The 26,299-nt window shown below is 36.3% G+C and overlaps 1 protein-coding gene across 6 annotated transcripts; it reads left to right on the plus strand.

Moving 5' to 3' along the window:
* The first annotated feature begins 295 nt into the window (after window positions 1–295).
* On the plus strand, window positions 296–24,446 carry dgt1 (dim gamma-tubulin 1). Of its 6 annotated transcripts, none has more exons than XM_071590076.1 (11): window positions 296–324; window positions 483–523; window positions 6,853–7,084; window positions 7,173–7,369; window positions 7,663–7,828; window positions 9,601–9,764; window positions 12,285–12,424; window positions 12,788–12,910; window positions 14,029–14,175; window positions 18,684–18,975; window positions 22,804–24,439. In XM_071590076.1, the coding sequence occupies exons 1-10, from the start codon at window positions 311–313 to the stop codon at window positions 18,918–18,920; spliced, it is 1,461 nt and encodes a 486-aa protein (XP_071446177.1). In that variant the 5' UTR covers window positions 296–310; the 3' UTR covers window positions 18,921–18,975; window positions 22,804–24,439. The 6 variants fall into 6 exon arrangements, with proteins under 6 accessions (XP_071446177.1, XP_071446168.1, XP_071446161.1 ...); XM_071590067.1 differs by lacking the exon at window positions 296–324 and adding an exon at window positions 19,747–19,938 and having other exon boundaries at window positions 346–523; window positions 22,804–24,446; XM_071590092.1 differs by lacking the exons at window positions 296–324; window positions 483–523 and adding exons at window positions 6,567–6,618; window positions 6,705–6,736 and having other exon boundaries at window positions 22,804–24,438.
* Window positions 24,447–26,299: the final 1,853 nt, after the last annotated feature.

Consider the following 26,299-nt stretch of genomic DNA (forward strand, 5'->3'; position numbering starts at 1 on the left):
TGCCAAGAGAAAATATTACATCTCAGCATCTACATCAGTGGCTTCCCTCCAGCTGTAACCAAAATCGTCTGCCATTTTTTATTAATTACAATACATTCTCCTGTGGCAGCGCAAGGAGAGCGGACGGAACACACGGCGGAATTTATTTCTTCCAAGTTCCAGAAGGTACCGAAGGATACCCCTTCACTCCTATTACTTAACAGGAGATTCTATGGCTTCCTTTACAGTACAAATAGCATTAAGTGCTTCCTTATATCATGTAAGGGTATTCTTGGGTAGAGAAGCAGGGACTGAAAAATCCAATTGTTCAATGCCACCATGCATGTATGTTTGCATTGCATTTATCACAGAGTCGTAGATATGCCTCTGATTAAGGAAGGAAGGAAGAATGACTCTATATTCAAGTTTTCTACTAAGCACTCATTTTTTATGAAAATCTCTCTAAAGCTGCATTTCCATGATAAAATAAAAATCATTTTCAGGAAGTCACGAACCTCATTGCATGGATTGGAAACACTTAAAGGTACACATTATTTTCTTCAGCCAAATTTGGTCACATCTGTCTTCTCTTCTGGAAAAGGTATTTAATAGCCTGCTGAAACAAATGTTCTATGCGGATAGTGTTACATTGTCAACTCTGTTAGCAGCCATGGCTGGCAACTTTTGAACAAATATTAACAGGGTAATTTTGTAATTTCAAATAATTCATACGATGGCCTACAATCCAGCTGTGGTTCTAAGGACTTCTTTAGTACCGATTCCAAGGTCAATGATAATAAATTTTATTAATTCCTATATGTCATGCGTGCAACAAGTATGGAGCACATTACATTGTCTGCACATAGTAGGTATTACAGAGTCGGTATATATGTATTACAGAGTCAGTATATATATATATCTCAAAAGATAAGCATACAAGTAAGTGCACAGATTAAAAACCCAATATAGGAATCAAGAGCAGTCACTTGAGTATTGTAGTAGCGTTATTTATTAAGAAGATAATTTTCCTAGGAAAAGGGACACGAATTCATGAACTGTTCAGCATTGATGATCACAAAGGAATGGAAATAGTTAAGACTTAAATAACATTAAATAATCTATTTCCCTTAATTTTATCAGTAGTGCTTTCAAGAATTTCACACCACTATATACAGGGTTCTTAGCAAACATGGATGAGTTGTGGGTATCTTTTGAAGTCTTTAATCTTTTAAAGTAAGATCTACAACTGCTTGCCCTTGGAACTTATACTAGGATTCTTACTCCACATTTTTGTAGTCTAAAGAGGTGCATGAAATGATATAAGTGCCCCTACACAGCAATGCCATATTTCAGTCTACTGTGAATAAATGCACAATAGACTGAGAAAGCAGTGTCAACCAGGGTAACAAGTTTTTCTCAGGAGGTAGCATCCTCTGGCAACTTCATCGCAAAGTTGATCAACATGGACTTCCAAGGATAGAGACTTAAGAATATGAATCCATACAAATTTTGTTACGATAGAACCCCCAATAGATGATTCAATTATCCCCAAAAGAGAGGAAGCTGCACTTTCTTTGGTGGGGATGAAACTGAATAAATGTTTTCTCATTGTTAATAAAAACCAAATTGTATTCACATAATTTACTCGCTGAGTCAATGTTTCTCTGCACTATGGCATTGTTTAGGTTCTTGGAGGAGGTTAGGCAAGTTGTATCATCTGCATAAATATATTTGACGAAATAATTATGGAGGCTGTTAATATATAGAAGGAAAAGTAGGGGTTTCTTTATAGTTCCTTGAGGAACACTTCTCCCAATCATTCAGGGATTTGAGTTAATGAATGATTTCAATTCAGCTGAGTACAATTTGACTACTTATGATCTTCCTGTTAAAAATATTTTAACCATTGGTTGGTTATCTCAGAGATTCCATTTTTCTCAAGTTTCCTCAGTAATACTACAATGACCAACTGAGTTTTTTTGGCCTAGGGAATATGCCTGAAGATAGATTCCTTGACTTAATGAGTAATGGCATGGATTACTGAATGATTCTCAAATCCTTGTAATATATGGTAAGATAAATCATCATATCCAGTTAAGTGCTTCTTACTTTTTTTAATAATGCTGTCAATTTCTTTGTCATCTGCAGGATAAAGAAAGATTGTTTGAGCATGGTGGGGCTTATTCTGTAGTGGTGCATTATGTCTCAGTAGGTGTGTATTATCAGGCAGTCTGGTAATGTAGGTAATTGAAAAAATTTTCGTTGAGTAGGTTGGCAACTAGAACATCATAAGAAACAGCATCTATACTCAACTTCAAAGGACTGAGTAGTCTCTAATGAGGTTCCAGGCAGATTTACAACAATTGTTAGAGGATTGTAAGCAGTGTATGTTGTGGTCTCTTTAAATCTTTGCCACCAACTTATTATGTTCGTCCTCAATGGACTTGCAGTATGCCCTCAGTGACACAGTCATTTGATTTCGAATTACTGAAAACCTGTTCTAGAATAGTTGAAGAAGCCTTACTTTCTTCAGTTAACCATATACATTTTGTTTAATGGGGGCTAGTTTTTACAGGCATGAAAGGAAAAAGAACAGTATGTTCATTGAATATTTTCATCAAAAGGAAACTTACATTGAAACAATGCAAGAATACACCACGGAAATTGTTGAAGTTAGTATTAAAAATGTCGTTTGTAAACATGCACTCCCAGAATTTCTCGTGTAGTAAGCATTATAAATGTGATTGAGCTGGAAAAGAGTAACACTCTTGTATTGGATCCCATTATGCAAAGTGCTGGAGTCTCCTTTGAGAAGGATCTTTGAAAACAGAGCTTTAGGGTCAGAAAAGTATGTATATGAAGGTTAGACTGGCGGATTGGTTCAATGTTAGAGAAGATATTAGCCATGATTGTGGAGTAGTACTCGTTACCCTAGCAGGTTTGCTTATGGAAGAGGTTAAGTTATAAGTCATTAGAGTATCCAATAAATGATTCTTCTGAGCAGAGAATGAACCTAAGTCAACATTAAAATCATCGCAGACAATGGTATCATCCGAATCCTTGAACATGTAAAAATATGTAGTCTAGAAAAAGAAAGGTCCATAAAGACAATAAGTCACCATGAGGTGACTTATTCTATCTTTATGGACATGTATGCACACATACTAGAAACATTTAAATCACCAAATATCAAGTGCAAATAACAAAAACCAATCTAACAACCATAATTATTTCTATTATTGAAATAGAAAGAAAGACTCGTACTTTTCCACAGATTTTATTATACGGCACGACGCGTTTCACCGACTTGCGGCATCATCAGGTACAAATTTGCAAAACAGACCGAGCAAGCATATATACCCTCAGGACAGAGTGGGGGCGGGGAGGGTTGGAAGGATTTGAGGGGGGTGGGGGCTCGCAGGTGCGTTGATGGATTGTTTTGACCATTTCCAGGCTAATCTCTCGGAGAGGAGTGGGGAGGGGTATGGGAATAATTGCTCATTACAAAGTGTCGTGTTGGGGTTCACCAAGTGCCTTCTAATCTCTAATTGCTCGAGAGCGTCCATTTTTAATCCTTTTGGGAGTGTGTGTAATATCTCTGGGCCAAAGTCACTGCTGTGGTTGAATTCTAGTAAATGCTTGGCGAAGAGAGAGTTGTTATTCTGATTTTTGTGACACCTAGCGTGTTCCTTGACTCGTAACTTGATATTCCTGCCGGTCTGACCGACATAAATTAAAGATTTTAAGTGGTGCTCGATCCCGTCTCTGGGAGATCTTTCATATAGGATTTCCAACTGCCTACCCACCTCACTCAAAGCAGCCTTCTACCCACCCATAACCCTCTCCAAACTTCTAGCCAATGGAAAAGACACCCAGGATAGCCTTCTCAAATCAGGCATTTATAAACTGAAATGCGAGGATTGCAACAGCGTTTATGTCGGTCATAAAGTTAAGCTTTAACTTTTCCAATTTTTGGTTCCTTTAGCTATGAAGAATACCTTCACCTGATTTATCTTCTATTTTCAGTCATTATTTCCAACTTGATAATCAAACTCGGGAACGTTTGAAAATCGGCCAATTTCATGACAGATTGACTCAATGGTTTCAACTATACTGCCCATCATGAACAATTAATATTTCAATTTGCAGCTGAAAGCAGTATTTGCAAGTGCAAGCATTATTTCCTTTACTGTACATGGACATTTATGAGGTCATACACTCATGCCCAAAAGACTAAGCATTATTGCCACCAAAAAAATAAAATAACTTACTTACCAACACTCCCTTCATTTCACCCATCACTTTAATCGCCCTTAAATTTGATTTGTTGCGTGCGGGTGGAGTAGAGACAATCTGACTTCAAGTCAATATTATGGACAATCGAAGAGAATAGGAAATGTTTTTCTTCAGATTGAAACAGGATATGTTTCCAGGCCTACTACAACCTTTGCCATTTTAGAGAATTACAGAAAATTTCGTATTTTTTGAGATGTTGGAAAATAGATGACATCCTTCACAAGGTACCAAGTGGGACCTCATGGTTAAAGTTTACGTTAAACTAAGCTCCTAGGTATGTGAATTCATGATGGTGGATGACCAGGGGCCTTATAGTCTCCCAAGAAGATATTCATTGCCCTGTTTATTACCAGTCCCTTTGAACTAAGTTTAGACAATTAGAGTCTTGAATTTTGACATGACCTTTACATGCAAAGATCTAGAGCCAACACCAAATTACCTCACAAATAAAGAAACAACATTCCCATTGGAAATTCAGGATGTTCACATAAAAATCCTAAATTGTTAATCAAATTAAGGGATATTAAAAAATATTCAGATCTTTTCCTAGATTTTCGAATGAATTGAGAAAATACCAATGACATAGTGGGCACCCAGTATAATTGCGTTATTTGCCATTATTAATTTTCCTTCGCTCATTATTTACTTTTGAAATCCATTTAAGTTTTTAAGAAAATAATCAAATTCAGGTGAATGGTAATCAATTTCTCTTTTATAAATAAAAAAAATTCAGTGATGTCTATTATTTACCTTTCTGCTTTTTCTCTTCCGCCAAAATGAAATAACTACAGAAATATCCAATCTGAGGTGAAAGCTCCCACTTGCCGAATAACTTCATTTTCTCTGGTGGGAGTGGTAACGAGGTGGGTATAACTGAAGATTAATTGGGGAGCACATGTATTTGTATGCTAAAATGAAGGACTTTGTTACAATTGAGTAATTTTATTTTGCAAGAAATTATGTTTACAGGATAATTGAATGCGTCAATGAAAAACAAAGAATGTATATCCTATAATCTGTAGTTGATTCAGAAGTCATGGCCTCAGAATTTGAAAAAGCATTACGGCATTCCTCGTTTTAAGAGGGTCCCAACTTTCATTTAGGTCACACCCCGACTTTGAAATGAAAATACTACATTAAATACTTTTGTAACTGTAAATAATGACATGCAAGCAGCAATAACAAAAGAAGAATCCGAACACAAACTGTATTGCCACGGAATTTACATTAGAAAAAACAACCACCAATTGCGGTATTGTACCAGAGCTGGGACCTTTAAGTATTTTGAGGTTAATCTGCTAGAAAAATATTGGGCTAGCCATATATAAAACTTGATTTTAACCGAAAACATAGGGTATTCGTGTTTCAATCACAGTACTCTTGGTGGGGTGCGGCGGTGTGACCAATTATATTCCATAATTAAAACTAAAAAAAACACAAATAGTTGATTCAATTTATTTATTGGGATGATATTTTCCGTATACATTTAATAGTTCTAAGCTAACGCAACAAATGCTTACTATTTTTACATGATCAATATGGTATGGCATCATTGATTAGCATTTCCGCACAAGTTATTTAAGAGGCAATCTAAAAGAGCACACCACATGAAGGAATCATTTCACTACAACCTTAATTACACTATAAAACATTTTTTGAACCAATTATAGAACATACCATGTGATTTGTCGTATTTTCCATAGAAGTCACACATTTCTTGAGCAACTTCACCCGCTTAAGGGATAACTTTGGCAAGGGTACACCTTTAGTCTTTGTTCCATGTCTGGAATAACATATGACGCTATCGTCTAAATCTATGCTACACATTTTGCTGAAAGAATTCGCGAGTTGCTATTTGTTCAAGTTCCAATTACTTCCACCGCCATTCATTCCAACACAAGTTACAACAAAGGACAAGCCATGACACTCATATCACACACACACCCAACCCCCCACCCACACACACTCTATCATACCCCCCCCCCCCCAGATACATCACCACACAAAAGATACGTTCTCAGGATCAACCATTTTGAGGAAGTCACCACGTAACGGATGCGATTGGCTGCTTTCTTCGAAATTTTATTACCAGAATGGCCAGAATCATGGTAAGACGAAATGTATGGCAAAATCAGCGTTATTTCCTTTACTTGAATATTTAACTCGTATTTTTTTATTTGAAGGTGGTAAATGAATCGTGAATTAGAATATCTTAGCAGCGTAGTAAGTTGTGCATGACCGCTTGCTAGTACGCCATTTGTAATATTTCCGGCAGAGGGTGAGCATCGTCACAAGCAGTAATCCTTCAAGAGTGGAAGTCTAAACGGGTCTTTCGTGGCTTTAGTAATATTTTGATACAATAAATGATTCCACACATATATATTAAACTGAAATCTTTTTCTAATTTGAAATCAATTTTCGTTTTGGAGGGGTATATTGGATAAACCGTCAACAGTACGGGGTCAGTGTTCTAGCTCTTCAAAATGGCGTTGAAAACTTAAAGAAATGACTCACACCAATTACGTAAGCAATTCATCCCGGGTGCTAATATCTGGTGTAATTTTGTTTTTTCTCCAGTAATGTATAGACACCCTAGAACTCCTGCCCAGAAGAAGGTGAAATCGACGGATGGACAAACTTGCAAGTATCAGCATTACAAGTGTAACCAATTTTCTGTTGAAGGTTACGAATTTTGTTTGAAGCATATTTTGGAAGATAGAACAGCCCCTTTCAAGCAGTGCAACCATGTATACCAAGCAAATGGCAAACGTTGCCTCTCTGCGGCTCCCAGAGGAGATAAGAAGGACGGGTAAGCCGCGTGGTCCTGAACGGTTTGCGTCGCCGGTTTCAATTTGTTCAATTGTTATATCTTATGTTCTTTTGATGTCCTGCTTCAGGTTTTGTGCTGAGCACGCCTATAAAGCCCAGGTGTTACGGCAAAGAGCAGTTCTTAAAAGGTGTCCCCCTCAGACACCCGAGAATATGGTTTCTAGCTTATCTCATTATCTTCCACGCAGTAATTTGGAAGATTCGTCTAAGGAAAATAATGCAAACAGTAACTCGCAGGCAGGGTACCGGTCGGTCAACCCATTTGGTAGGTTGCTATAGATTTTTATTTACCTTTCAGTGCAAAATGATGAGAAACAGTCTCGCAAAGGGAGACCGGTGTGTTTTTGTCTCATTGGAGTTGAGGATGCTAAGGAAACTGATTTACCAATTGTGATTACAATGCTAGATTAGTTCCATCTTTCGTTCCCAATTTCATTGAAGGAAATCGCGCACCGGATGTGGCCCAATGTGCGTAGATTATGAGAGCTGATCATGTAAATAATTCTAGTTAAATTTAATAATGCCTTTAAATATGTACTAATTAAAAGTTTCCATCAGTTGACATCGATGTGACCAGTGTGAATCAAGGAGGCTCTAAAGTCTTAGATTTTGCCAGCGAGTCTGATAGTGATGCTGAAGCCGCGCGTGTGGATGATGTCATCCCATTGGGTAGAGATGAATCGGAGTCTGAAAGTGTGGACAGCGAAGCAGAAGATCCGTTGAGGTTTGTTGGTTCATAATTTATTCTCTGTTGATTCCAATTTGAGTCGAGCAGTATGCCTATTTCCCAGTGGCCAGTTGCAGTGGTGAAGTTGTAAAAGGACAACTCTTGCACCCAATTGAGCCAAAACAGGAGATGTCGTGGCGAAGAGATCTTAGAGATAGTTTTGAACGTAAAGTTGTAAGCGACCGTGTTGATAGGGAAAAATCATACTAGTTTCATTACATTTAGACTTATGTTGTTATTTCGTCTCACCGTCGACTATTTTATAGGTTGTGACTAACAGTTCCCTTCATACATTCTACTGTGTCAGGCTTAACTTCGTGGAAGTATTTAATATCCATACAAGAAATACTGTACTCTTTCACAGATTTTTGTTATGGGGTACAACGCGTTTCATCGACTGGCGGCCTCATCAGGTCAGACCGCAAGTTTGTGAAACGCGTTTTATCTTATAGCAAAAATCGGGGGGAAAGTAGTATTTTTAGTATGGAGTTCCCTTCATACTTAGGGATGTATACTACTCATTGTTTTATACAGCATATACCTATGCTTATCTTGCTCTACGGTATTTGAATAATTTTGCATACAAATTGTTCGTTGAAGACGAGGATACTCAACTTTTATTTTGTAGCATGCATGGCGTTGAAATGTCATCACACTTCTAGCAGTGACTTGTAGGGTACCTTATATATTATCGTGTGCACTGCAAAGGGCATGCTACCTTTTGTTGCACTGGGGTAGCATGGAGAACGTCAGTGCTACAATATTTGCAACAAAAATTTGGGCATGGGCCGTTTCATGTCCATGGCTGAGAAAAGTGTGCTACATATTTTTGTTGGGTAGTTTTGGCCTTTTTTTGTAGGTTGGTCAATTGGGTCCACAATCCATATTGTAAAAAGAGCCCCAAGTAGAATTGAATTTTGCCACTGTATATACGTTGGCAAATTACATTGAAGGGACATATTTGTATCACTGGCTTGGGGGGGATGAGAGTAGGATCCACGTAAAACAGTAATTTAAGGTAATGATTTCGTATGGAATGTCATTTCTTGCAGATAGCTCCAATGGCCTAGTATTCAAACACTACCTGCCAAACATCCTCGAGGTGCCTTGAATGGGTTAACATTACCAGCCCTTGATTTTTCTGGCTCTGTTATCCTTCCTCAAAGACAGTTTAAATTTCTACCTCGGCATGGTAGCTTTTCTAATTCAAGTAAAGGAATGGGATCTGAAAATGGCACATTAATAATTTACTATTGGACTATGATTGTTAATTTGCTCTTGTGGAGTGTTACCATTTAATAAAATTGAAACTATTCTAACTTATTTTTACCTGTAAAACCTTTTCATATCCACAATTATACTCATTTGTTGGCTAAAGGAGACCTGTAGACGTGTTTACTGCAATGAAATTAGAAGTTTTTGCTTCTGTTCATTGTTGAGTGAATATTGTGCATGTGGTTTTACCTTCTCAAACTCTTGGCCATAGTTTGTTCTCATTAGCATCATTTTTGATCTATTTGTCTTCTAGGTAAGTCTAGATTCCCTGAGTTTTCATTTGCTGTGTACGAATTGCTAAAAGACCTGATGACGTTTTAAGCGTTTTTAACTTTTTAGTATGAACAAAAGTTAGTATCAATTGATTTTATTTTGTACAAGTTGCAAACTGCTGCATCCTAAGTTATTTTTTACAATGTTGCTAATAATTCACTATAAATTTTGCTGGAATTGATTGCATTCTCAATAATAACTCCTACTTTGTCCATTTGTAGACATGCAGGGGTATTTACAGCTGAGGAAGTTGCCCTGCAATTACGGGATAAACTAATCAGATTGCAATCCTTGTACATTGAACAATATCGGCGGTTGCAACAGGTTTTTCGAGAAAGTAGAAGAGTTTACATCCATTCTGTACGGAAGGAAAAGGAGACCCTAAGTAAGTCAAATGTTTGCAGCTTTTCTATTTCTTTTACACAGTTTCTGTCATTTTATGTTAACTATTTTATTGGTCTTATGTTTAAGTGAAGAGTTGTGCTTTTTTGGCATTATTTGGTAAGTGCACTGAATGAATAGCTTGCCCCCATTTTAATTATTGGGTGTGCATGATGAGTCTCAGTGCTAAAGTAAAATTACAAATGTAGGCAGATCTTAGGTTTTAAGTGCCTATAGATTTGAGTTAATTTTTGTAACACCTTTTATGTACCAAACGAAAGATTTGATCAGGAATCAAGACTAGCTGGAAGTCTTTACCTCATTCACAGATGGAAGCAATTTTTGCAAGTTCTGATGAAACTTTGCCCTGATACTCAGTAAAGTATATTGTGTGTGATCCCTCTAATTTGATAAAATTTCATATGAAGTGTCTATACTGCAAAATGGTAGCCACATCCTGTAATGCACATTCTCCCAGAATGTGCAAATTCCTTGACTATGTAAAGGGGAGTATCATTTATCCTTTTTCAGGAAAAACTAGGATTGGGGAAATCTTCAACCCACGCAAAATCTGAAATTGCAGAGGATGAAATCAATTTTTATTAATGCATATAATTACCGTATTTCCCAGCCTATAAGAGAGACTAATTAATCAAATCAGCCCATCTCCTATGGGCTGGGGCTAGAAGAGAACCTTCACAATTGAGCGTAATCCAATTCGCTGTTAAAATACTTGTTTTCCTACATAGAGCCTAGAAAATGGTTGCGTTTAGAAATTTCGTTTTTATAACTATTCTGTGGGAAATGACAGCATTTTAATATTTTATGGCAAGCGCTTCCTTAAAAATTCCCTTGTCCAATCTATGCAATTTAGTACATTTAGTTTTAACCGACACATGGTGCTGCTGCAAAACTTAGTTTTCACATAACTAACAGGGATGTCACCCCTTGGCGAATTCATACGTAAATCTTATTTCTTACATTAAAATCTCTAATTTACGGTCAGTTGACCTCAAATAAAATAACTGTTGTACCAGCATAGAAAATGGTTGCTTTTAATACAAATTTCAACGTCAAGATAATAACAAAAAATATGAATGATATGGAAAGTTTGTGATAATAACCTCATGGGTATATTAAGGTGAAGATTGTCCTTCGGTATTTCATTTAAACTTGAATTCATGAAGGATGCTTCTGAACTCCTGGCTGAGAAGAGGTTCACAACGAACAACTCTCTAAGCAGCCGTCAGCCAGGAAAACTAGACTTTTAATGTGGCTCATGTTTGACAATGTTGGACTCTTCATTGTTGACAGAACTGAACGTGTCTTATACTGTTTTTGCGCATTGTTAATGAAGAATTAGTGATGAGTTAAGTGTGTGCAAAATTAGTGCTAAGGTGTTGTCGGATGACCAAAAGACCAACCGAGCAGAAATTTCAAGCAAACTTTTGCAACATATTGAAAATAAACCTGGTTATTTGGACAATGTCATCGCTGGTGATGAAACCTAGGTTTTTTAATACAATCGAGAAACAAAACGCCAAAGCTCTTAAGTAGCACATCAACCCGAGCCCAAAAAAGGCAAGAATGGTCGAATCATAAGTGAAAACAATTCTCATTGACTTTTTCGGCAATAAAGGAGTGGTGCATAAGGAGTTTGTTCCTCTAGGACAGACAGTTAACACTGCCTACTGTGTGGATGTGCTGGAAAGACTCTGAAAATGGGTCATCAGGATGAGAAAAGGCATCTCCGCTACCTACTCCTCATGACAGCATGCTATGAGTCCACTAGTTCCTGGCCAAACACCAGGTGCCAACACAGTCCCACCCTGTCTGTAGTCCTGACGTCCTACCAGCAGACTTCTTTTTGTTCCCTCAGATTAAGGCCCAAGGACAGTATTCTGAAGAATTTTAAGAGTTATTGCAAATCTGTTCAATTAATTTGTTGCATTATGAAATAATTGCATTTCTAACTGAGGGCACCCTGCCTCTGGTATTATTTCAGAAGTGATTCATTAATAGTTATTTATACACTTAAATACTTTTGATGATTTAAAAGTAATTTTTTTGTCAAAAATGGTCCACTTATTTTAAAAATTAATGAAAATTTGGGAGTTACTTTGTTTCTTTAAACATTTGACCCAGTGGGAAAGCATGCATTGAAGTATGTAGGTCGGTGATGAAAGTTATATTTTGGAAATACCTGTCAAATATGACGTTTACTTCGCTATCTATATTTCCTCACATTTTATTGATATTTTCAATTAGATCTTTCTTGTTATATCAATCCCTATCCTGATGTTGTGTTCATTACACATTAAGATACATTCTGGTTCATTATCAATCATGAAAAGTTCAACCTTGGTAATTTAATTTTCGGGAAATAATATTTTTCCCAACTTCTGTTTCCTCTAGACATTCTTATTCAGCTTTTATCTGAATTACCCAATATCCATTGTTAAACTATGTTGGTATGCTGTGAGTAGTTTCTATTTTTCTAATAAATCTGTTATGGTTGAAATAGTGAGCATTCATCGGCAACCAAAGTGGGATGCAAGAGAGCAAAAGCTGTATGAAAAGCTGAAGGCACTCAACCGGTACCACAGACGTAATTGTGGAGTTGAGGCACTACTTCACAAGAAAGCACGTGATAGGAGGGCTCAGGTGTGTGTCTATTTATTAACTTTCAAGGCAAGTTTGCTGTCAACTACACATTTTAGAGAAATAAACTTTGTGACAACTTCGGAATAAATTTCTAAAACTAGTTAGTTTGGTTTTCCCCAGTGTATTTTTTCAAGGTAGAGAGTCTAGGCAAACACTGTGAATGCATCTTTGCATTGTAAGGAAAGGACTGAAATTATTATGTGGAAGAAACTTAGGATGTTTAGAAAGATTTAATTTTCCTTCATTTCCAGAAGTTTAATTGGGTATGAGATAATATTGTGTTGTCACAGAATTTTACATTTGTATAACTGCCAGGATGATTCAAATTAGTGTGATAACTTATTTTTTTCCTTCTTTTAACAGTTGACAGATGGCACTACCTTACGTTTACCTCCAACAGCCAGGTGTGTTTTCACCGAAGGTGGAGTCAGGTGTCCTGAAAGGTCACTTCCACTTGCTAAGCACTGCTCAAAGCACATATTGTTGGTGAGATTATTTTTATTTCATTTTGGCATGTTCATATCTGGAAAGTTCCTACTATTTCAATGTAGTATTCATTCTGAATTATTTGTGCTGCGGTAATAACATTGACAAGGTGACTATTAACAGGTAATACACACATTTGGTTTGTGCACCAATTATATAGCTTACCTCCCATTTTATTATTGGGTGTGTATGATGAGCCTTGGTGCTAAAGCAAAGTACAAATGTAGGCAGATCTTAGGTTTTAAGTACCTACTGATTTGAGTTTAATTTTGTTACATAACACTATTTTTGACTGAAATCCTTGATGATTAACATCACAAGGAACATCAATACCTAATGACACATTTGCATATTCTTTTCCACCAGTAACTTCTTATCAAGCACTTGTGATTCCTGGACATCTTTCATTGCTTTTATCAAATTTGCACCAATTCTTTACATGAAATTACTCTTTTTTTAAAGAGTAATTTCATCAAATACATCGTCTGAGGAAAAATTATTTTGAAGTCATTTTTAAAGATATCTGTATGCAGTTTCTTTTGTTTTATATTAACTAAATTAGGTAACACTTTGAAACAAATTTGGCATCGTATTGCGAAAGAATTTCATAGTTTTCGTCTACTTAATGGGAACAATTTTTTATCTATAAAAGTTTGATTTTAATAAACAATGTACTAATCTGTCAGATGGGGCATTAAACTGCAGACCCCTTGGTACCTTCCGTTAAGAGTATGCTAATGCCGACGCTAGGTTTCTCTTTGCCCTTCCTTTTTCGCCCATCCCTAATGGGGCAAATGACCTTAGCTGTCAGTCAACTTCCATAACCACTAATACTGTTAAAAATAAGATAAAAATTTCTGTTGAAGAACTGTTGATTTCACTAGGAAAGTCTCAAAACTCAAATTACTCAATAGAAACATGGTATTTTTAGTTTTAATTCAAGATAACTGATGGACATTTGAGGTATTGTGATGTATTTTGAGAAAAGTGACATTTTGCACTGGCAGTTGCATCTTGCCATTTGAAAATGCATGGTTATTGTACATTTCATCTTGGCATGATTATTAATTACTTGCCCCCTGTGGTTTTAATAGAATATATTTTCATTTTACTTGAAGGATACCCATCAAGTGCTCTTTAGGCATTGTGGTTGTACTAAAGCTGGCTTCACTTGCTTGGAACCAGTGGTGAATACATTTGAGGATGCATCTTGTGTATTTCATGTTTCATTGCCTCCACTTCCTCCAAGGCTCCAAAAAGTTAAGGTAGGTGTTTTTAGTCTAATATCCCACATAGAGTAATGGAAGAGTGACTAGTAGTAGAGTGAAATCCACATCCATGAGGATCCACGATTATTTTGAATTAATGCACATTGAAATCAGACCTCTGTGAGATGTACAGATGTAGGTTGCTGGCATAGCTGTCAGCGCAGCAGATGATGATTATCTTATTACGTAAGATGTGAAACATGTTATTCTGTCATTACTGATAAAAACAGGTCTTTGCTGAAGTTGAAGAGAAAAACACAGAGTATACATTCATAGAAAAAGCACTGACAAATTTAGCCAAGTAGGAGCCAAATAATATTGTACAAAATCTTGAGTTTTATATGTGATTAGGGAATATGTAAACTCAAGGAATTCCTAATTGGAATAATATTCCTGTTTTTGTGACATCAGTCTGTATTTGATATAGATCATCATGCAAGTGATAAAGCTAAAACTAAACAGCGCCAACTATACCAGTGGCAAGACAAACAATGAATGGTAATCTGCAAAATAACATGTAATCAAATTCTGACAAAATGAAGGAAAAGAATACCATGTGTCTTGGAAAAATGAGTAAGTCTGGAATTTAGGTATAGTTTGTGGTAGTGGATTAACTTGCTTGACTGCCAACACAAAGGGTCCAGGTTCTATTCCCGCCTGGGTGAATTTGCCTCCACCTAGGGCTTAGGTGTCCGTAATTGTCCATTGTTTTAGAACTGATTATTAATGGTCAAATGTAGAGGCCGTTTTTGGATTAATGCTAAATAAAAATGCTTGCATACAAATTAACTTAATTATTCCAGTTTAATCATTCGACCACCTCAAAATTTTGGATAAAATTACAATCTCAAAGATAATTTAAGGCTTTGAAGTTTCAACATACTCTCTAAAAAATGAAAGTTAAAGTTCATTGGCTTTCTTAATGTTTTGACCCTCTTTAGTGCTGCATTCTGCCAGCGGTACTAGTAAAACGTGCTGAGGGTAATTTAAATTTTATTTTAAGAAACAATAGTACTACATTTTTGTATTATTTTCTTATGAAAACACTATTTTTGCATCAAAAATTAACTGCATATGGGTGTGGAAAAAAATAGTAAATATAAAGAATTACTTTCAAGTGGCTTACTTTCTGTCAGCCTCCGCAAAGTTACGTGGAAAAGTCTGTTCTTACAGGTGTTCTCAGATCATTCTAGTATCTATGGCTAACCAAACAATTGGTATGCAAAAGTTTTTTTTACAATTTATGCACAGTTTGGGACTTCATCTCTCCTGGCTATACTATGCAAACTTCAAAATTCTTTTTTCTATTTACCTGGAAGTTGCTCTAGTCTGGAATATGTTCTACTTACACAAGGAGATATGTAACGCTCCCAAATCCCCAAGGTATTACATCTCAAGAGACTCGATGATGATTGAAGGGTATTGCTGCTTCATAATTGTTTATTACATGACTATTTTCTTTATGTATGATGAAAGAAAAATAAAGACATATATTTTCTTGAAATAATGCTTGATTTAACGGTACTCCCAAGGGAAAAAGGCAGTGAAACCCAAAGCCATAAGAGAGGTGTTCTTCAAATACTACCCTTAATATACTGTCCACCTTGAGACATTGAAAGAAACATGCCTTATCAGAAAGAGACACACAAATGTCATCACATAACAGAGAGCCCAAATGAATACCTTAGATGGTAGACAAAGCAATATGTTTGCATAATAATGCTTTCACACGCATAGTGTCTCCAGAGGCTTCGCTGTTGGTGCCAAAAGAGATTTATCTAAGCTTTCAAAAGTGTGCAGAATTAAACATTCTTTTTCAGTAAAATTTCATGGTGAAGAAATAACTCTGTGAAAGTAATGAGCATACCTTTGCTTCTCCAAATGTGAACAGTTCAACTTCAAAATTACAGTAAGATTTATATCATACAAGAAATATGAACAAACTAAAATAAAAAAACCTTATGTTTAGTAAAGACATCATATTTATGATAAAAGGAACAGTACACAAGATGCAGTAAAAATTTAATTCATTGTAGTGATTTAAACAATAGTTAATGTTTGAGCCGACATCCTTGCATGCAGTACTAATATGGTTAATTCAGATAAAGACAGAAGTTATTACTAGTATTTGTTTTAATATAAACATTTTTGATGTGCAAACTTAGGCATTATCATTTAATTTGCATTCATTAGCCTTAACCATAAACAGAGTAACTGACCCTAAGGGTGGTTCGACAGGCAATGTTAGAATTAATCCAGTACTAATCCCGACTGAAATTCGCGCAGCAGGGAAGGAGGGCCTGTCCCTATCCCTTTGCTGGTTATGGTTTCCTGGAAGATCTGGTACCTGAAAAATCACAGAGCTTGGGTGGAACTGAGGGTGCCCAGAGAGGCTTGCCCAGGATACAAACGAAGGCCCTCCAATCAGTAGTCCAATGCCAAAAGCCCATGGACTACTGTGACCCACACTTTTGCTGTTTCATATTCTCCTTAAGTAGATAAATGTATATTTTTACTATGCAACAGAGAAATCCAACTATCTATACCGCATTATTTCATCTGTATAATACGAGGGTCATCCGGAAAGTAGTACCCGTTCGTGAAATAAAGACACAAAAGTAAATATTAACAAACATAAAAAATTTTATTTGAAAGAGGATACTTTAAACTACTTCTCAACATAATCTCCAAGCAAATTAAGGCATTTGTCATAACGTGTGACAAGTTTCTGTATTCCTGCTGCATAGTCCTTCGCCGCCAGCTCATTGAGATACGCGAGGGACCCATCTTGCACAAATTTTTGCATAATGCAGATGGTGTTTAACAATTTCATGAACAATTGTTCAAGAAACATTGGGAAAATGCTCACAGATGTCATCAATTGTGACGCGCCGATCGTTCCTCACGAATTCGTCAACTGAGCTCACCAGTTGGTCTGTAATGACAGACGGTCTCTCCGAACGCTCATCGTCGTGTGTGTTCCCCCTCCCCATGTTGAAGTTGCGACACCACCGCCGAACAGACGACTCGTCCATTACATTGTCTCCATACACCTCCTTTAATTGGCGATGAATATCACATGGGCGAACGTTTCTTGCATTGAGGAATTTAATCACTGCCCTCACTTCACAACTGGCGGCGTTCTCAATTTTTTTAAACATTGTAAACAATCACAGAAACAACACAGGCAATGCTAGCGTCACGCAACTTGGCTCAGAGAAGGCAGACAAGCCACTGAAGCTATCTGACCTCGTCCAGCGGCTACTCGCGTCGTCAGCACTTCATGCGGCACGAACGGGTACTACTTTCCGGATGATCCTCGTATTACTAATATGAATATGCATCTGTGGATGGAAACAATTGTGCTTTCCATCGCTAAAAACTTAAATTAACCTCCCGGAATAAAATGGAATGTTTTTTAATTGCATTCATTTTTTTTAAACTATTTCAATCCATAAAAATTTAATCAGCCACAACAATATTTTTCTTGTTTTTCGATTATTCATGCCATGTCCTGCATCCATTAGCATGAATAAGAGTTTCCTGTATTTTTTCCCATTAATTTTTTTACCACACATAATCTTTCTTTACCATAAATGTTTATCTTATAGGTCTATTGCCTAATTTTGTTTGGTAATTCAAGCGAATTACTTTTAATTACTTTTGCTGGGTGAAGTTTTCATCTCATTTCCTAGAAATTTCAGGAGTAAGAAATACATTACTCTTTAAATTTACAAAAGTAGTTTTCTTTTTTGGGAAAGGAGAGCAAGCATGATACGATGCTGAATACAATTATATTAATAACTGGGAATTGATTTTGGTGTAAAACATTACTGTGAGTCACGGAACTCATGGCTCCCAATTTTTGTTAAAGCATATTTTAAAATATCCATTTTATTATAGCACCCACAAAAAAGTAATCATCATAACCAGCAATTTTCACTTGCCTCTCTGTGGAGACATGAGACCCGATCTTTTTTATTTAGAGAGCTTATTTTGTCGTCCTCAGTCATCACAATAATCAGTTATGTTGTTTCAGTATCCTTGAGTCAAGTGATCATATTTGGTCTCTTCAGATTTTTCTGTTCTGGGGTTTACTGGAATTGTGCCTTAGGAATTTTATTTTACATCTCTGTAAATCTCTTTATGGTTTGATGGAATGAGTCCATTAGAAGCTATTTGCATAAAATGAATTGTTAGCTATTTCTCCATTAGGTAGGAAGTTAATTGCTATTAGCTAGCAATTATTATAGTGCACCTTGTTCTAACCTTTTGACATGTTAATTTGTTAAAAGGAAAGTAAGGTGCTAAATCAACTATACTCTTACAGCATGGTATGGATGCACATGTTTGTATTTACATGTCTGTAACTGTAACATTCTACTGAAGGCATAAGATCGTATTCTTTCTTCTTTGAAATCAGGTTTTTGTGAGAAAAAAACTATAGAACAAGTTCCATTGTTTTTTACTTCCATTAACATTGGATATATTTTTGCATATTTCAGGTTGATGAGAATTCAGTAATTTCCAATGATCTAGAGTCCATGATGGTAACCAATGAAAAGAGATTGGTTTCATTGGGTGGTGCGCATACAAAGCAAGATGCCTCTGCCCTGCCCAATATTTCAGAATCGGTGAATAGTGAAACGTCCACTGATACTGCGACAAGCATGGATGAGCACATGCAGGCCCCTGAAATTCCAGAAATATCATCTGAAATAAGTTCCACTAAAGATGGTTGACCCCATCATTATGGGAATGTCTTTTGTGCACAAACTTTGACCTTAGAACCAATAGGTAGGTATATTTTTAGTTATTTTAATTATGATTATTATTATTACAAGACAGCCGCTTTGTTGCTTCAAAAATGTTTACATACTTTCACCTGATGCTCCCAAGATACTTTCCATTTCATTTTACTCTCTGAATAGAATGTGAAGTTTTTAAGGACCACATGACATTCACAGGCTACCTTCTACCGTTTAAATTGAAAGTTCACTTATCCAATTTCATTGTAGAAAATACATTTTTTTTAATCATTGCTGAGTAATTTAGGCATGTAGAAAACATTGGTTGTCCATTGAGTAATGCAGAACATTACTCTGTGGACATTCTCAGAAACATACCCAAGTCATGGGTGTGTTTCTGAGGGAATCTGTGCATGAGATTTTTATGTTGCCTTGTTCTCAGATAAGCAGTTCATTTGGTAGTAATATTAACAATAATGCGATACTAGCCCAATGTCTGTAAAAAAAGACCTGGTTATAAGGGTAGTCCAACTAAATGTGTTATAAAAGTGAGCACAGTAGTGATGCTTTGAGCAAGTATTTTAAGGATCTTAATATCTACGAAAATAGCTCCTACATGAAGATACTCCATAATCATTCATTACATTAACAATACTTGGGTAAGGTGAAAAGTTGCCTGATAATGAGAGACAAATTTTCAGTAAAAAATATTTTATATTTTATACATGATCACTCTAGACTTCAACACACTTTGTCCAGTGTTACGCTGGTTGAGTAGGTTGTAGTCATATTTGCCTGTAATTGTTTTTTCTTTTTCAAGGTAATCAATTAACAAGATCCCTTTTGCATCCCAAAACACACTGGCCCTGAACTTTCTGGCCGATGCAATAGACTTGAATTTCTTTGGTGCTGCACCACTGGCTTCCACCTACCGCTTTGAATGCTGTTTCGTTTCTGGTGTGTGGTGGTGGACTGATGTTCATTTATGTTGACAAATCGCCATGCAAACTCGGTTGGTTCCCTCTTGAATTTGTCCAAACAGTACTGCGAAAATCATTGGCTTTTGATTAGCTTATTGCAAATGTGGCACCCACCTTTCTTTCTTCTGCATCCCCCCTAATTTTTGTGTGAGATATTTTGCACTCTGTCTTCTGATATCCGCATGGCCTTGGTTATCTCTGGTGGTTTCTGTTGTGGTTTTTGGCTGTCCTTCACGTGGGTCATCTTCGAGGGATATTCAACCCTGTTTAAGTTAACCTACCCACATCAATGTTTGACATTGAAGGAGCAGAGTATACACTTCAAATTAAGATGAATTTCCTTAAGGCTTAATCCATCCAAAATGAAGAATTTTTTGACTGTACAAAATTGTTTTTCCATTTTAACAAGAGACCTCTACTGCAACAATACATGTAAGCAATACTTGAGAGAACAAGTTAAAACTTGTCTTACAAACTAACGACACGTGCACCTAGGCAGGAATTATAAATTTTCATTGGTTGGAATGCCATCTCTGTGTCAGGCTGAGAACTTTTCACCTTTGCGAATATTATTCCAACCTCCTTGGCCATCTGGATGCCGAAATTTGCCTGAGGAGGCCTGGCTTGGAGGAGAAAAAAATCATCTGTCACTAGGACAACGTATCTGCTCAATAAGCTGTGGTGGTGATGGGAAAACTACATGATTTGGGGTAAACTTTCCTCAGCCATTACCCCTATCCTTTTGATTTAGCATCCTCAGACTTCCATCTTTTCCCAAGAAATATTTATTTCTGGGAAGTTAAGAGGGCCTTAGATGGATGTCTTCACAGCCTTCCAGACTCGCACTTACAGTACTGATGTTAGAAAAACGTTGGACCAAGTGTGTTTAAGTTCAGGGATATTATATAAAAATATAAAATAATTTTTTACTTAAAATCACAGTCTTTCATTACCACGCCAAGAACTTTTCACCTTACCCTGATATAGGGGGGACCCAAAAAGAACAGGAATATTGTTATAGATTCTTTAGTTCTCAATATATTGACCTGATTGATTAATTTAGTTCTCAATATTTTGTTCACCTTCAAAGTATTCCCCATTGACCGCAATGCGCACTTCTCCAAACGATGCTTCCATTGTTCGAAACATTTCTGAAATTCATTTATCGGGACGTCCTTTAAGCCTTCTAGCAATTTTTGTTTTACCTCCTCCACAGTGTCAAAACGCTTTCCTTTCATGTCCCTTTTGAGTCGGGTGCACAAAAAGAAGTCACAGGGTCTTCAATCCAGTGAGTAGGTGGACAATCAATGTCATGCAGTTTTTGAGAGAGGGTGGAATGAGCCGGCGCGTTGTCATGATGTAAGAACCAGTCGCCTCTGTGCCAAAGATCTGCCCTAGAATCCTCTTAATTGAACTCAATGACACTCCAGACATCTCACTGAGTTGATTGATGGTTCTGCAATGGTCTTCACGAATGAGGGCATTGGTTTAGGCGACATTTTCATCAGTTCCTGATGTTGAAGGGCGGCCTGAACAGGGTTGGTCTTCGATTGATATGTCGCCATTTTTAAAACTTGTTAATTACTCGTAGACTCTGGTTTTACTTAGGACAACTTCCCCATAAAGAGTCTCGAGCATTACAATAGTTTCCGTGGCCGATTTCCCCAAAAGGAAATAAAATTTCACTGCAGCGCGTTGCTCTTGATAATCCGCGATCATGTATTTTGCTGAAATGAAAAAGTTCTCTCGGATGGACCGATCCAGTCACAGTGACGGCACTGTGCGTACTGATGTACAACTGGCTGAACAAAGGCTTCCCCCATTCGCTCCCCAACGCAGCCCAATTTCCGTTACATTTGGGTCCCCCCTTGTATATGTTGGCCACAATAACATGTCATTTCTTTAAAAGAGTACTTTCTTTTACTTGTTGTAAAACAAATGGCTTTATTAATACGAGGTGGAGCTTTCATTGGGCAGGATAAATATGTTGTCTTTGCATGATTATTGTTATAACTTAATTTTCTAAAATTATTGGATACAGATATTTGAAATGTAGAGGTATGAACATATTTCTTTGGTGCCTCATTTCATGACCAATATTATTTTCTTTGTCCTCGCGTGTATTCTTGCCTCGTCTGTGCTTGCGAAATCTTATTTTGTTATGTAGACATTGTGGATAGTAATCTTCAAGCGCAATGTTGTTTGGAGGGTGTAAGCATTTAGAAATGCCCTTGGTAAAAAATACACCTGACTGCATGAATCCAATTGGGGTAATCATTGGTCATTTGCCATATCTTTGCAAAAAATTACTACACAACCCCACCAAGTACTAAAACCAACAAAAATGAAAAAGTCCCTACAAAGATTGAATTGTTTGATTAATATTGAATTGATACTGAGCTTCATATCTTTTAGGTAAGTGCAGCGTCTTCAAGTCTCAATGCCATTATCTAACCTTCTCTTCCCTCATTACTGTATGTCGATAAACAATTTCCAATGAACTTGGGCTGTTAGTGATCCTTTTTCACACAAAAATTGAATTGCAGCACACACCTTGCAACTGGCAGGAGCAAAGATTTTTGTAGATATTGTTATCTGCCATCACTTACTGGCGACAGACTTCCGAATCAAAACAATTTTAGTAGCTTTGGAAACAATCATTAGATGGAGCTGCAAGCGTACATTTGTTTTGAACCAATGTAACAATACAAAGTGTAATGTGCATTACTGGATGACTCCGTTTAAAGTTACTGTCACAGCCTCTGCAGATTTTTGTTTGATATTTTTATATAAGAAAACTGCCCTTTCTTTTAGATATGCCTGATTTTCAGCATTCATATTAAATAAGACTCATCATAGTTGTATGTATGAATAATTTTACATTTCTTCTTTGCAAGGTCATAATGGAGAGTCATCGAAAAGCAAGATAGCTGTACTCTTGTGCTTCCCACTTCTCACCAGTTGCTGATTCTATAGAGTCCAAAATGTGATTTAATGAGAGCATTTTGTGTCTCCTGGCATGGCAGCCTTCAATTTACTATGTATAATTAGTTGAGTGTTAATTGTATTATGGTGGGACCAGCTGTTGGCACTATTAAGGTATATGCATTTTGAAAGCACTTGCATTGAAATTGTGAGCAGCTGAGTGGTTAGATCTTTTCACACTGTCATTCTTGGGTGATGACCAAGATTGCATTATATGTGCATTTGTGTGTGCCATTACTTGGTTTTGGGAGTAATGAATAAAAGAACCATCTTCAATTTGATTGGGTGTAAGTTGTGAATTGTATAAGTTTTTTATCATTCCATTTAACCAAACAACTGAATTAATTGAAATTATTTTCTCATTTCCTTTGATTAACGGAGTAACATTTTATTGCTCGAAATGAGATTGATGTGTAAAGAAACGTCAGATTATTAAGTTGGGAGTTGCTCATTAAGGTATCTTTGGAGTTTTCACCGGCTACACTATAGTAATATTTGTTATGTAGAAATAAGACTTCACGGAAAAACCTAATGAGAGCATTGATGAATTCTAGTTAAAGCGAATTCACCCCAGAATGTTTTCATATTTCATAAGATATCAACTAAGTCTTGTTCAATGATGCAAGGACATGAACATTCAAAAGAATGAAACAAAATCTATCAGTTTGGTGCAGATGCATGCGTTTTAGTTTTTGTTGGAATTATGAAAAGGATCTTTGCACAACAGATATCTTGGGATGTGTTGAAAAATGTTATCTTTAATAGCTCTGAAAGGGCACATGCATGTATGGTTGTTGAATGCATCTGCAATTTTAGTGTTACTGCACATGTCTATGTATTATATCATTAATGTTTACTTTAGGCATGATTTTGGCAATTGTATTTGGTTACTGTAGAAATGACACATTTTAAGGTTCCACTTATTGGCCTGTTAGAACACTTCTCATGCAATGCATTTAGAAGAGTACACTATGATTTTAATGTTCAACAGTATTTCAATGAGCTTATGTTGTATGATCTCATTAAATATATTCCTCAAGGAACTCTTATTTACTGTGCTTTTATTTTTTCCAACTTGCTTGTCCCTTCTGTTTTTATGGTTCATCTTTCTCCCATCAACGCTCGTTGACTGAGGAATTCTGATATGGTTTATACCCAAATGTTATTTTTCCTTGATTTTCAAATATTGCATAAATTCTTCTGGTATAATAAGTTGAGTTCAACATAGCATTAGGTTCATAGCTTAATAAGTTGCTCTGTTCGAACCATACTTAATGGCTGTCTTCTTTCCCTAATTTTCTAAGACAACCATTTTTACTGACCTTTACTCTTGAGAAGAGTATGCGACTGTTTGGAACAGCATAGGAGCTGCCGATGTAGATTTCTTCGGCAACAGTGGGTGTGTTAACCCTTCTAATTCTGCGTCCAGCTAGTGGTACCTGCAAAAGGTTTGGAGGGTAATTTCATCAGATGTATCATCTGAGGGAGAAATTACTTCAAAGCAATTTTTAAAGGAATCTATAGAGTCTCTTTTGTTGTATAGCAACAAATTAGGTAACTTATAGGAATGAATTTGCATCATTTTGCCAAAGGAGTTAAATGTCTGCTAATCTGGAACAATTTTTTTGCAATAAAAATTTGATTTTAATAAACAATAGCTGTACATTTATTGTGACATTTTATTATGAAAACACTTTATATGTTAAAAAATTGTCCTAAAAGACGTGGAAAAATTATTTAAAAATAAATAATTACATTTAAGTTGCATAACTTGGTCTGGCTCTGAAAAGACAGATTTTATATCAGTCTTTTTATAGGTGCAGTCAAATTAGTCATCTAGCTTCTATGGCTAGCCCAAAAAATTCTGTGTACACCTTATTGCAGTGTGTGCACAATGTTGGGGACCTTTTTCTTTCCTGCCTTGTATTCCCCTGCCAACTACTAAGTTCTTTAATTTTGTTATCTGAAAGTTACTAGAGTCTGGCATTTGATATACCTACATGAGGAAACCTGCAACACTCTCCAAGGTATTCCATCTCAAAGGGACATGTTTGTAGTTGATTGATGCCTATTCATTGTTGTTGGACTATTTTCTATTTATAGATGAAATAAAAACTTTATCAATTTTCTGGAAATTGCACTTGATATAACTGTGCAATCTGAAGGGAAAACTGCACAAACTCAACCCTCAAAAGAAGTGTTCTTTGAATACTGTCTGTACTTTGAACCCTGTAACACTTCATGGCAGTAAAGAAACAAGCCCTATCAGAAAGAGGTACCCGTGAAATGGCATCACATAATGAAGAGCATAAATGATTACCTAGAGTGAAAGGCAAGGGAAAGCAATATGTTGGCTTTCACTAGCATCATACCACCCTAGTTTTAGAAGTTAGTAACATAACAGATCCATCATAAAGCATTCTGAAATGTGCAAAATTAAAAATTTGTTTTAGTAGGATTCCATAATGATAAGACCATTTGGTGAAAGAAACAAGCATACCATTAGAATGAGCTTCCCCACACATAAACGGTTCAAATTAAAAATAACAGTAAGGTATACCTTACGAGAAGTATTTAAAATAGTAAATTTTAAAGAATATTTCGTGTGAAGCAGAGATAATAAATTTATGATGAAATAAAAAATTAAATAGTGATTTAAACAATAACTTACCTTTAAGCTGATATACTGGCCTGTGCACATTGAGGGTTAGTAACCTTTGGGTCAGCTAAGTGGGCCACGGCAAAAGCTATGCATATCGAAGAGAAAATTGACACCCACATTAATCACACAGATCCAAGCTGCATGTGCCATGTATTCATGAAAAGGCAGTGGTGAAACTTCTGTAGTATGTTTAGTAACTTTTCCCTTTATAAATATTAATTGATAGGCCGGGAATGGAATGTGAATACTCTGTTCAGCTGTGGATAGTATACCCATAATGGAATAGTGGATAACCTTGGGAATGGTTTACAAAGCAATGAAAATTTTATTCTATAAAAAGGAGATAAGGCAGGCCTAACAATGTCCATACTGGTCAAACTAATTGGGTATGGTCAGCTGAAATTTTTGAATGATCATTGCAGCTATCAATAATTTTTCTGCATTAAAAGGTTGGTAAGTATCATGGTGAGGAACTATTGTGATGATATGCCTGTTTCATTCTATTCTCTCATCATCTTCCTGATCATCTCTTCTATAATCCATTTCCTAAATCTTCCTATATTAATTCTTTCATCTGCAACTTTGTCCTCTCAAATCTCTAGACTGCCTTGTGGTACTCGATTTGATTTATAGTCTCTCTTGAATCTGAAATTGCTCTGAGTGAACCCTAAATTTTTCTATATATTTCCATCCTGTGAAACTAAAGTTTTAATTTTCCATATAAACCCACGTGTATTATCATTTAT

This window comes from Hetaerina americana, unplaced genomic scaffold, assembly GCF_022747635.1.
Source record: "Hetaerina americana unplaced genomic scaffold, ioHetAmer1.1.p SCAF_1, whole genome shotgun sequence".
Classification (NCBI taxonomy): Eukaryota; Metazoa; Arthropoda; class Insecta; order Odonata; family Calopterygidae; genus Hetaerina; species Hetaerina americana.

What these genes read in the sequence shown, in the direction of transcription:
- dgt1 (XM_071590067.1), top strand. Translation starts at nt 361, where the DNA reads ATGCCTCTGATTAAGGAAGGAAGGAAGAATGACTCTATATTCAAGTTT. An exon ending in GAAGCAGAAGATCCGTTGAG is followed by an intron (nt 7,829 to 9,600) that starts GTTTGTTGGTTC and finishes GTCCATTTGTAG; the next exon opens with ACATGCAGGGGTATTTACAG. An exon ending in CAAGGCTCCAAAAAGTTAAG is followed by an intron (nt 14,176 to 18,683) that starts GTAGGTGTTTTT and finishes TGCATATTTCAG; the next exon opens with GTTGATGAGAATTCAGTAAT.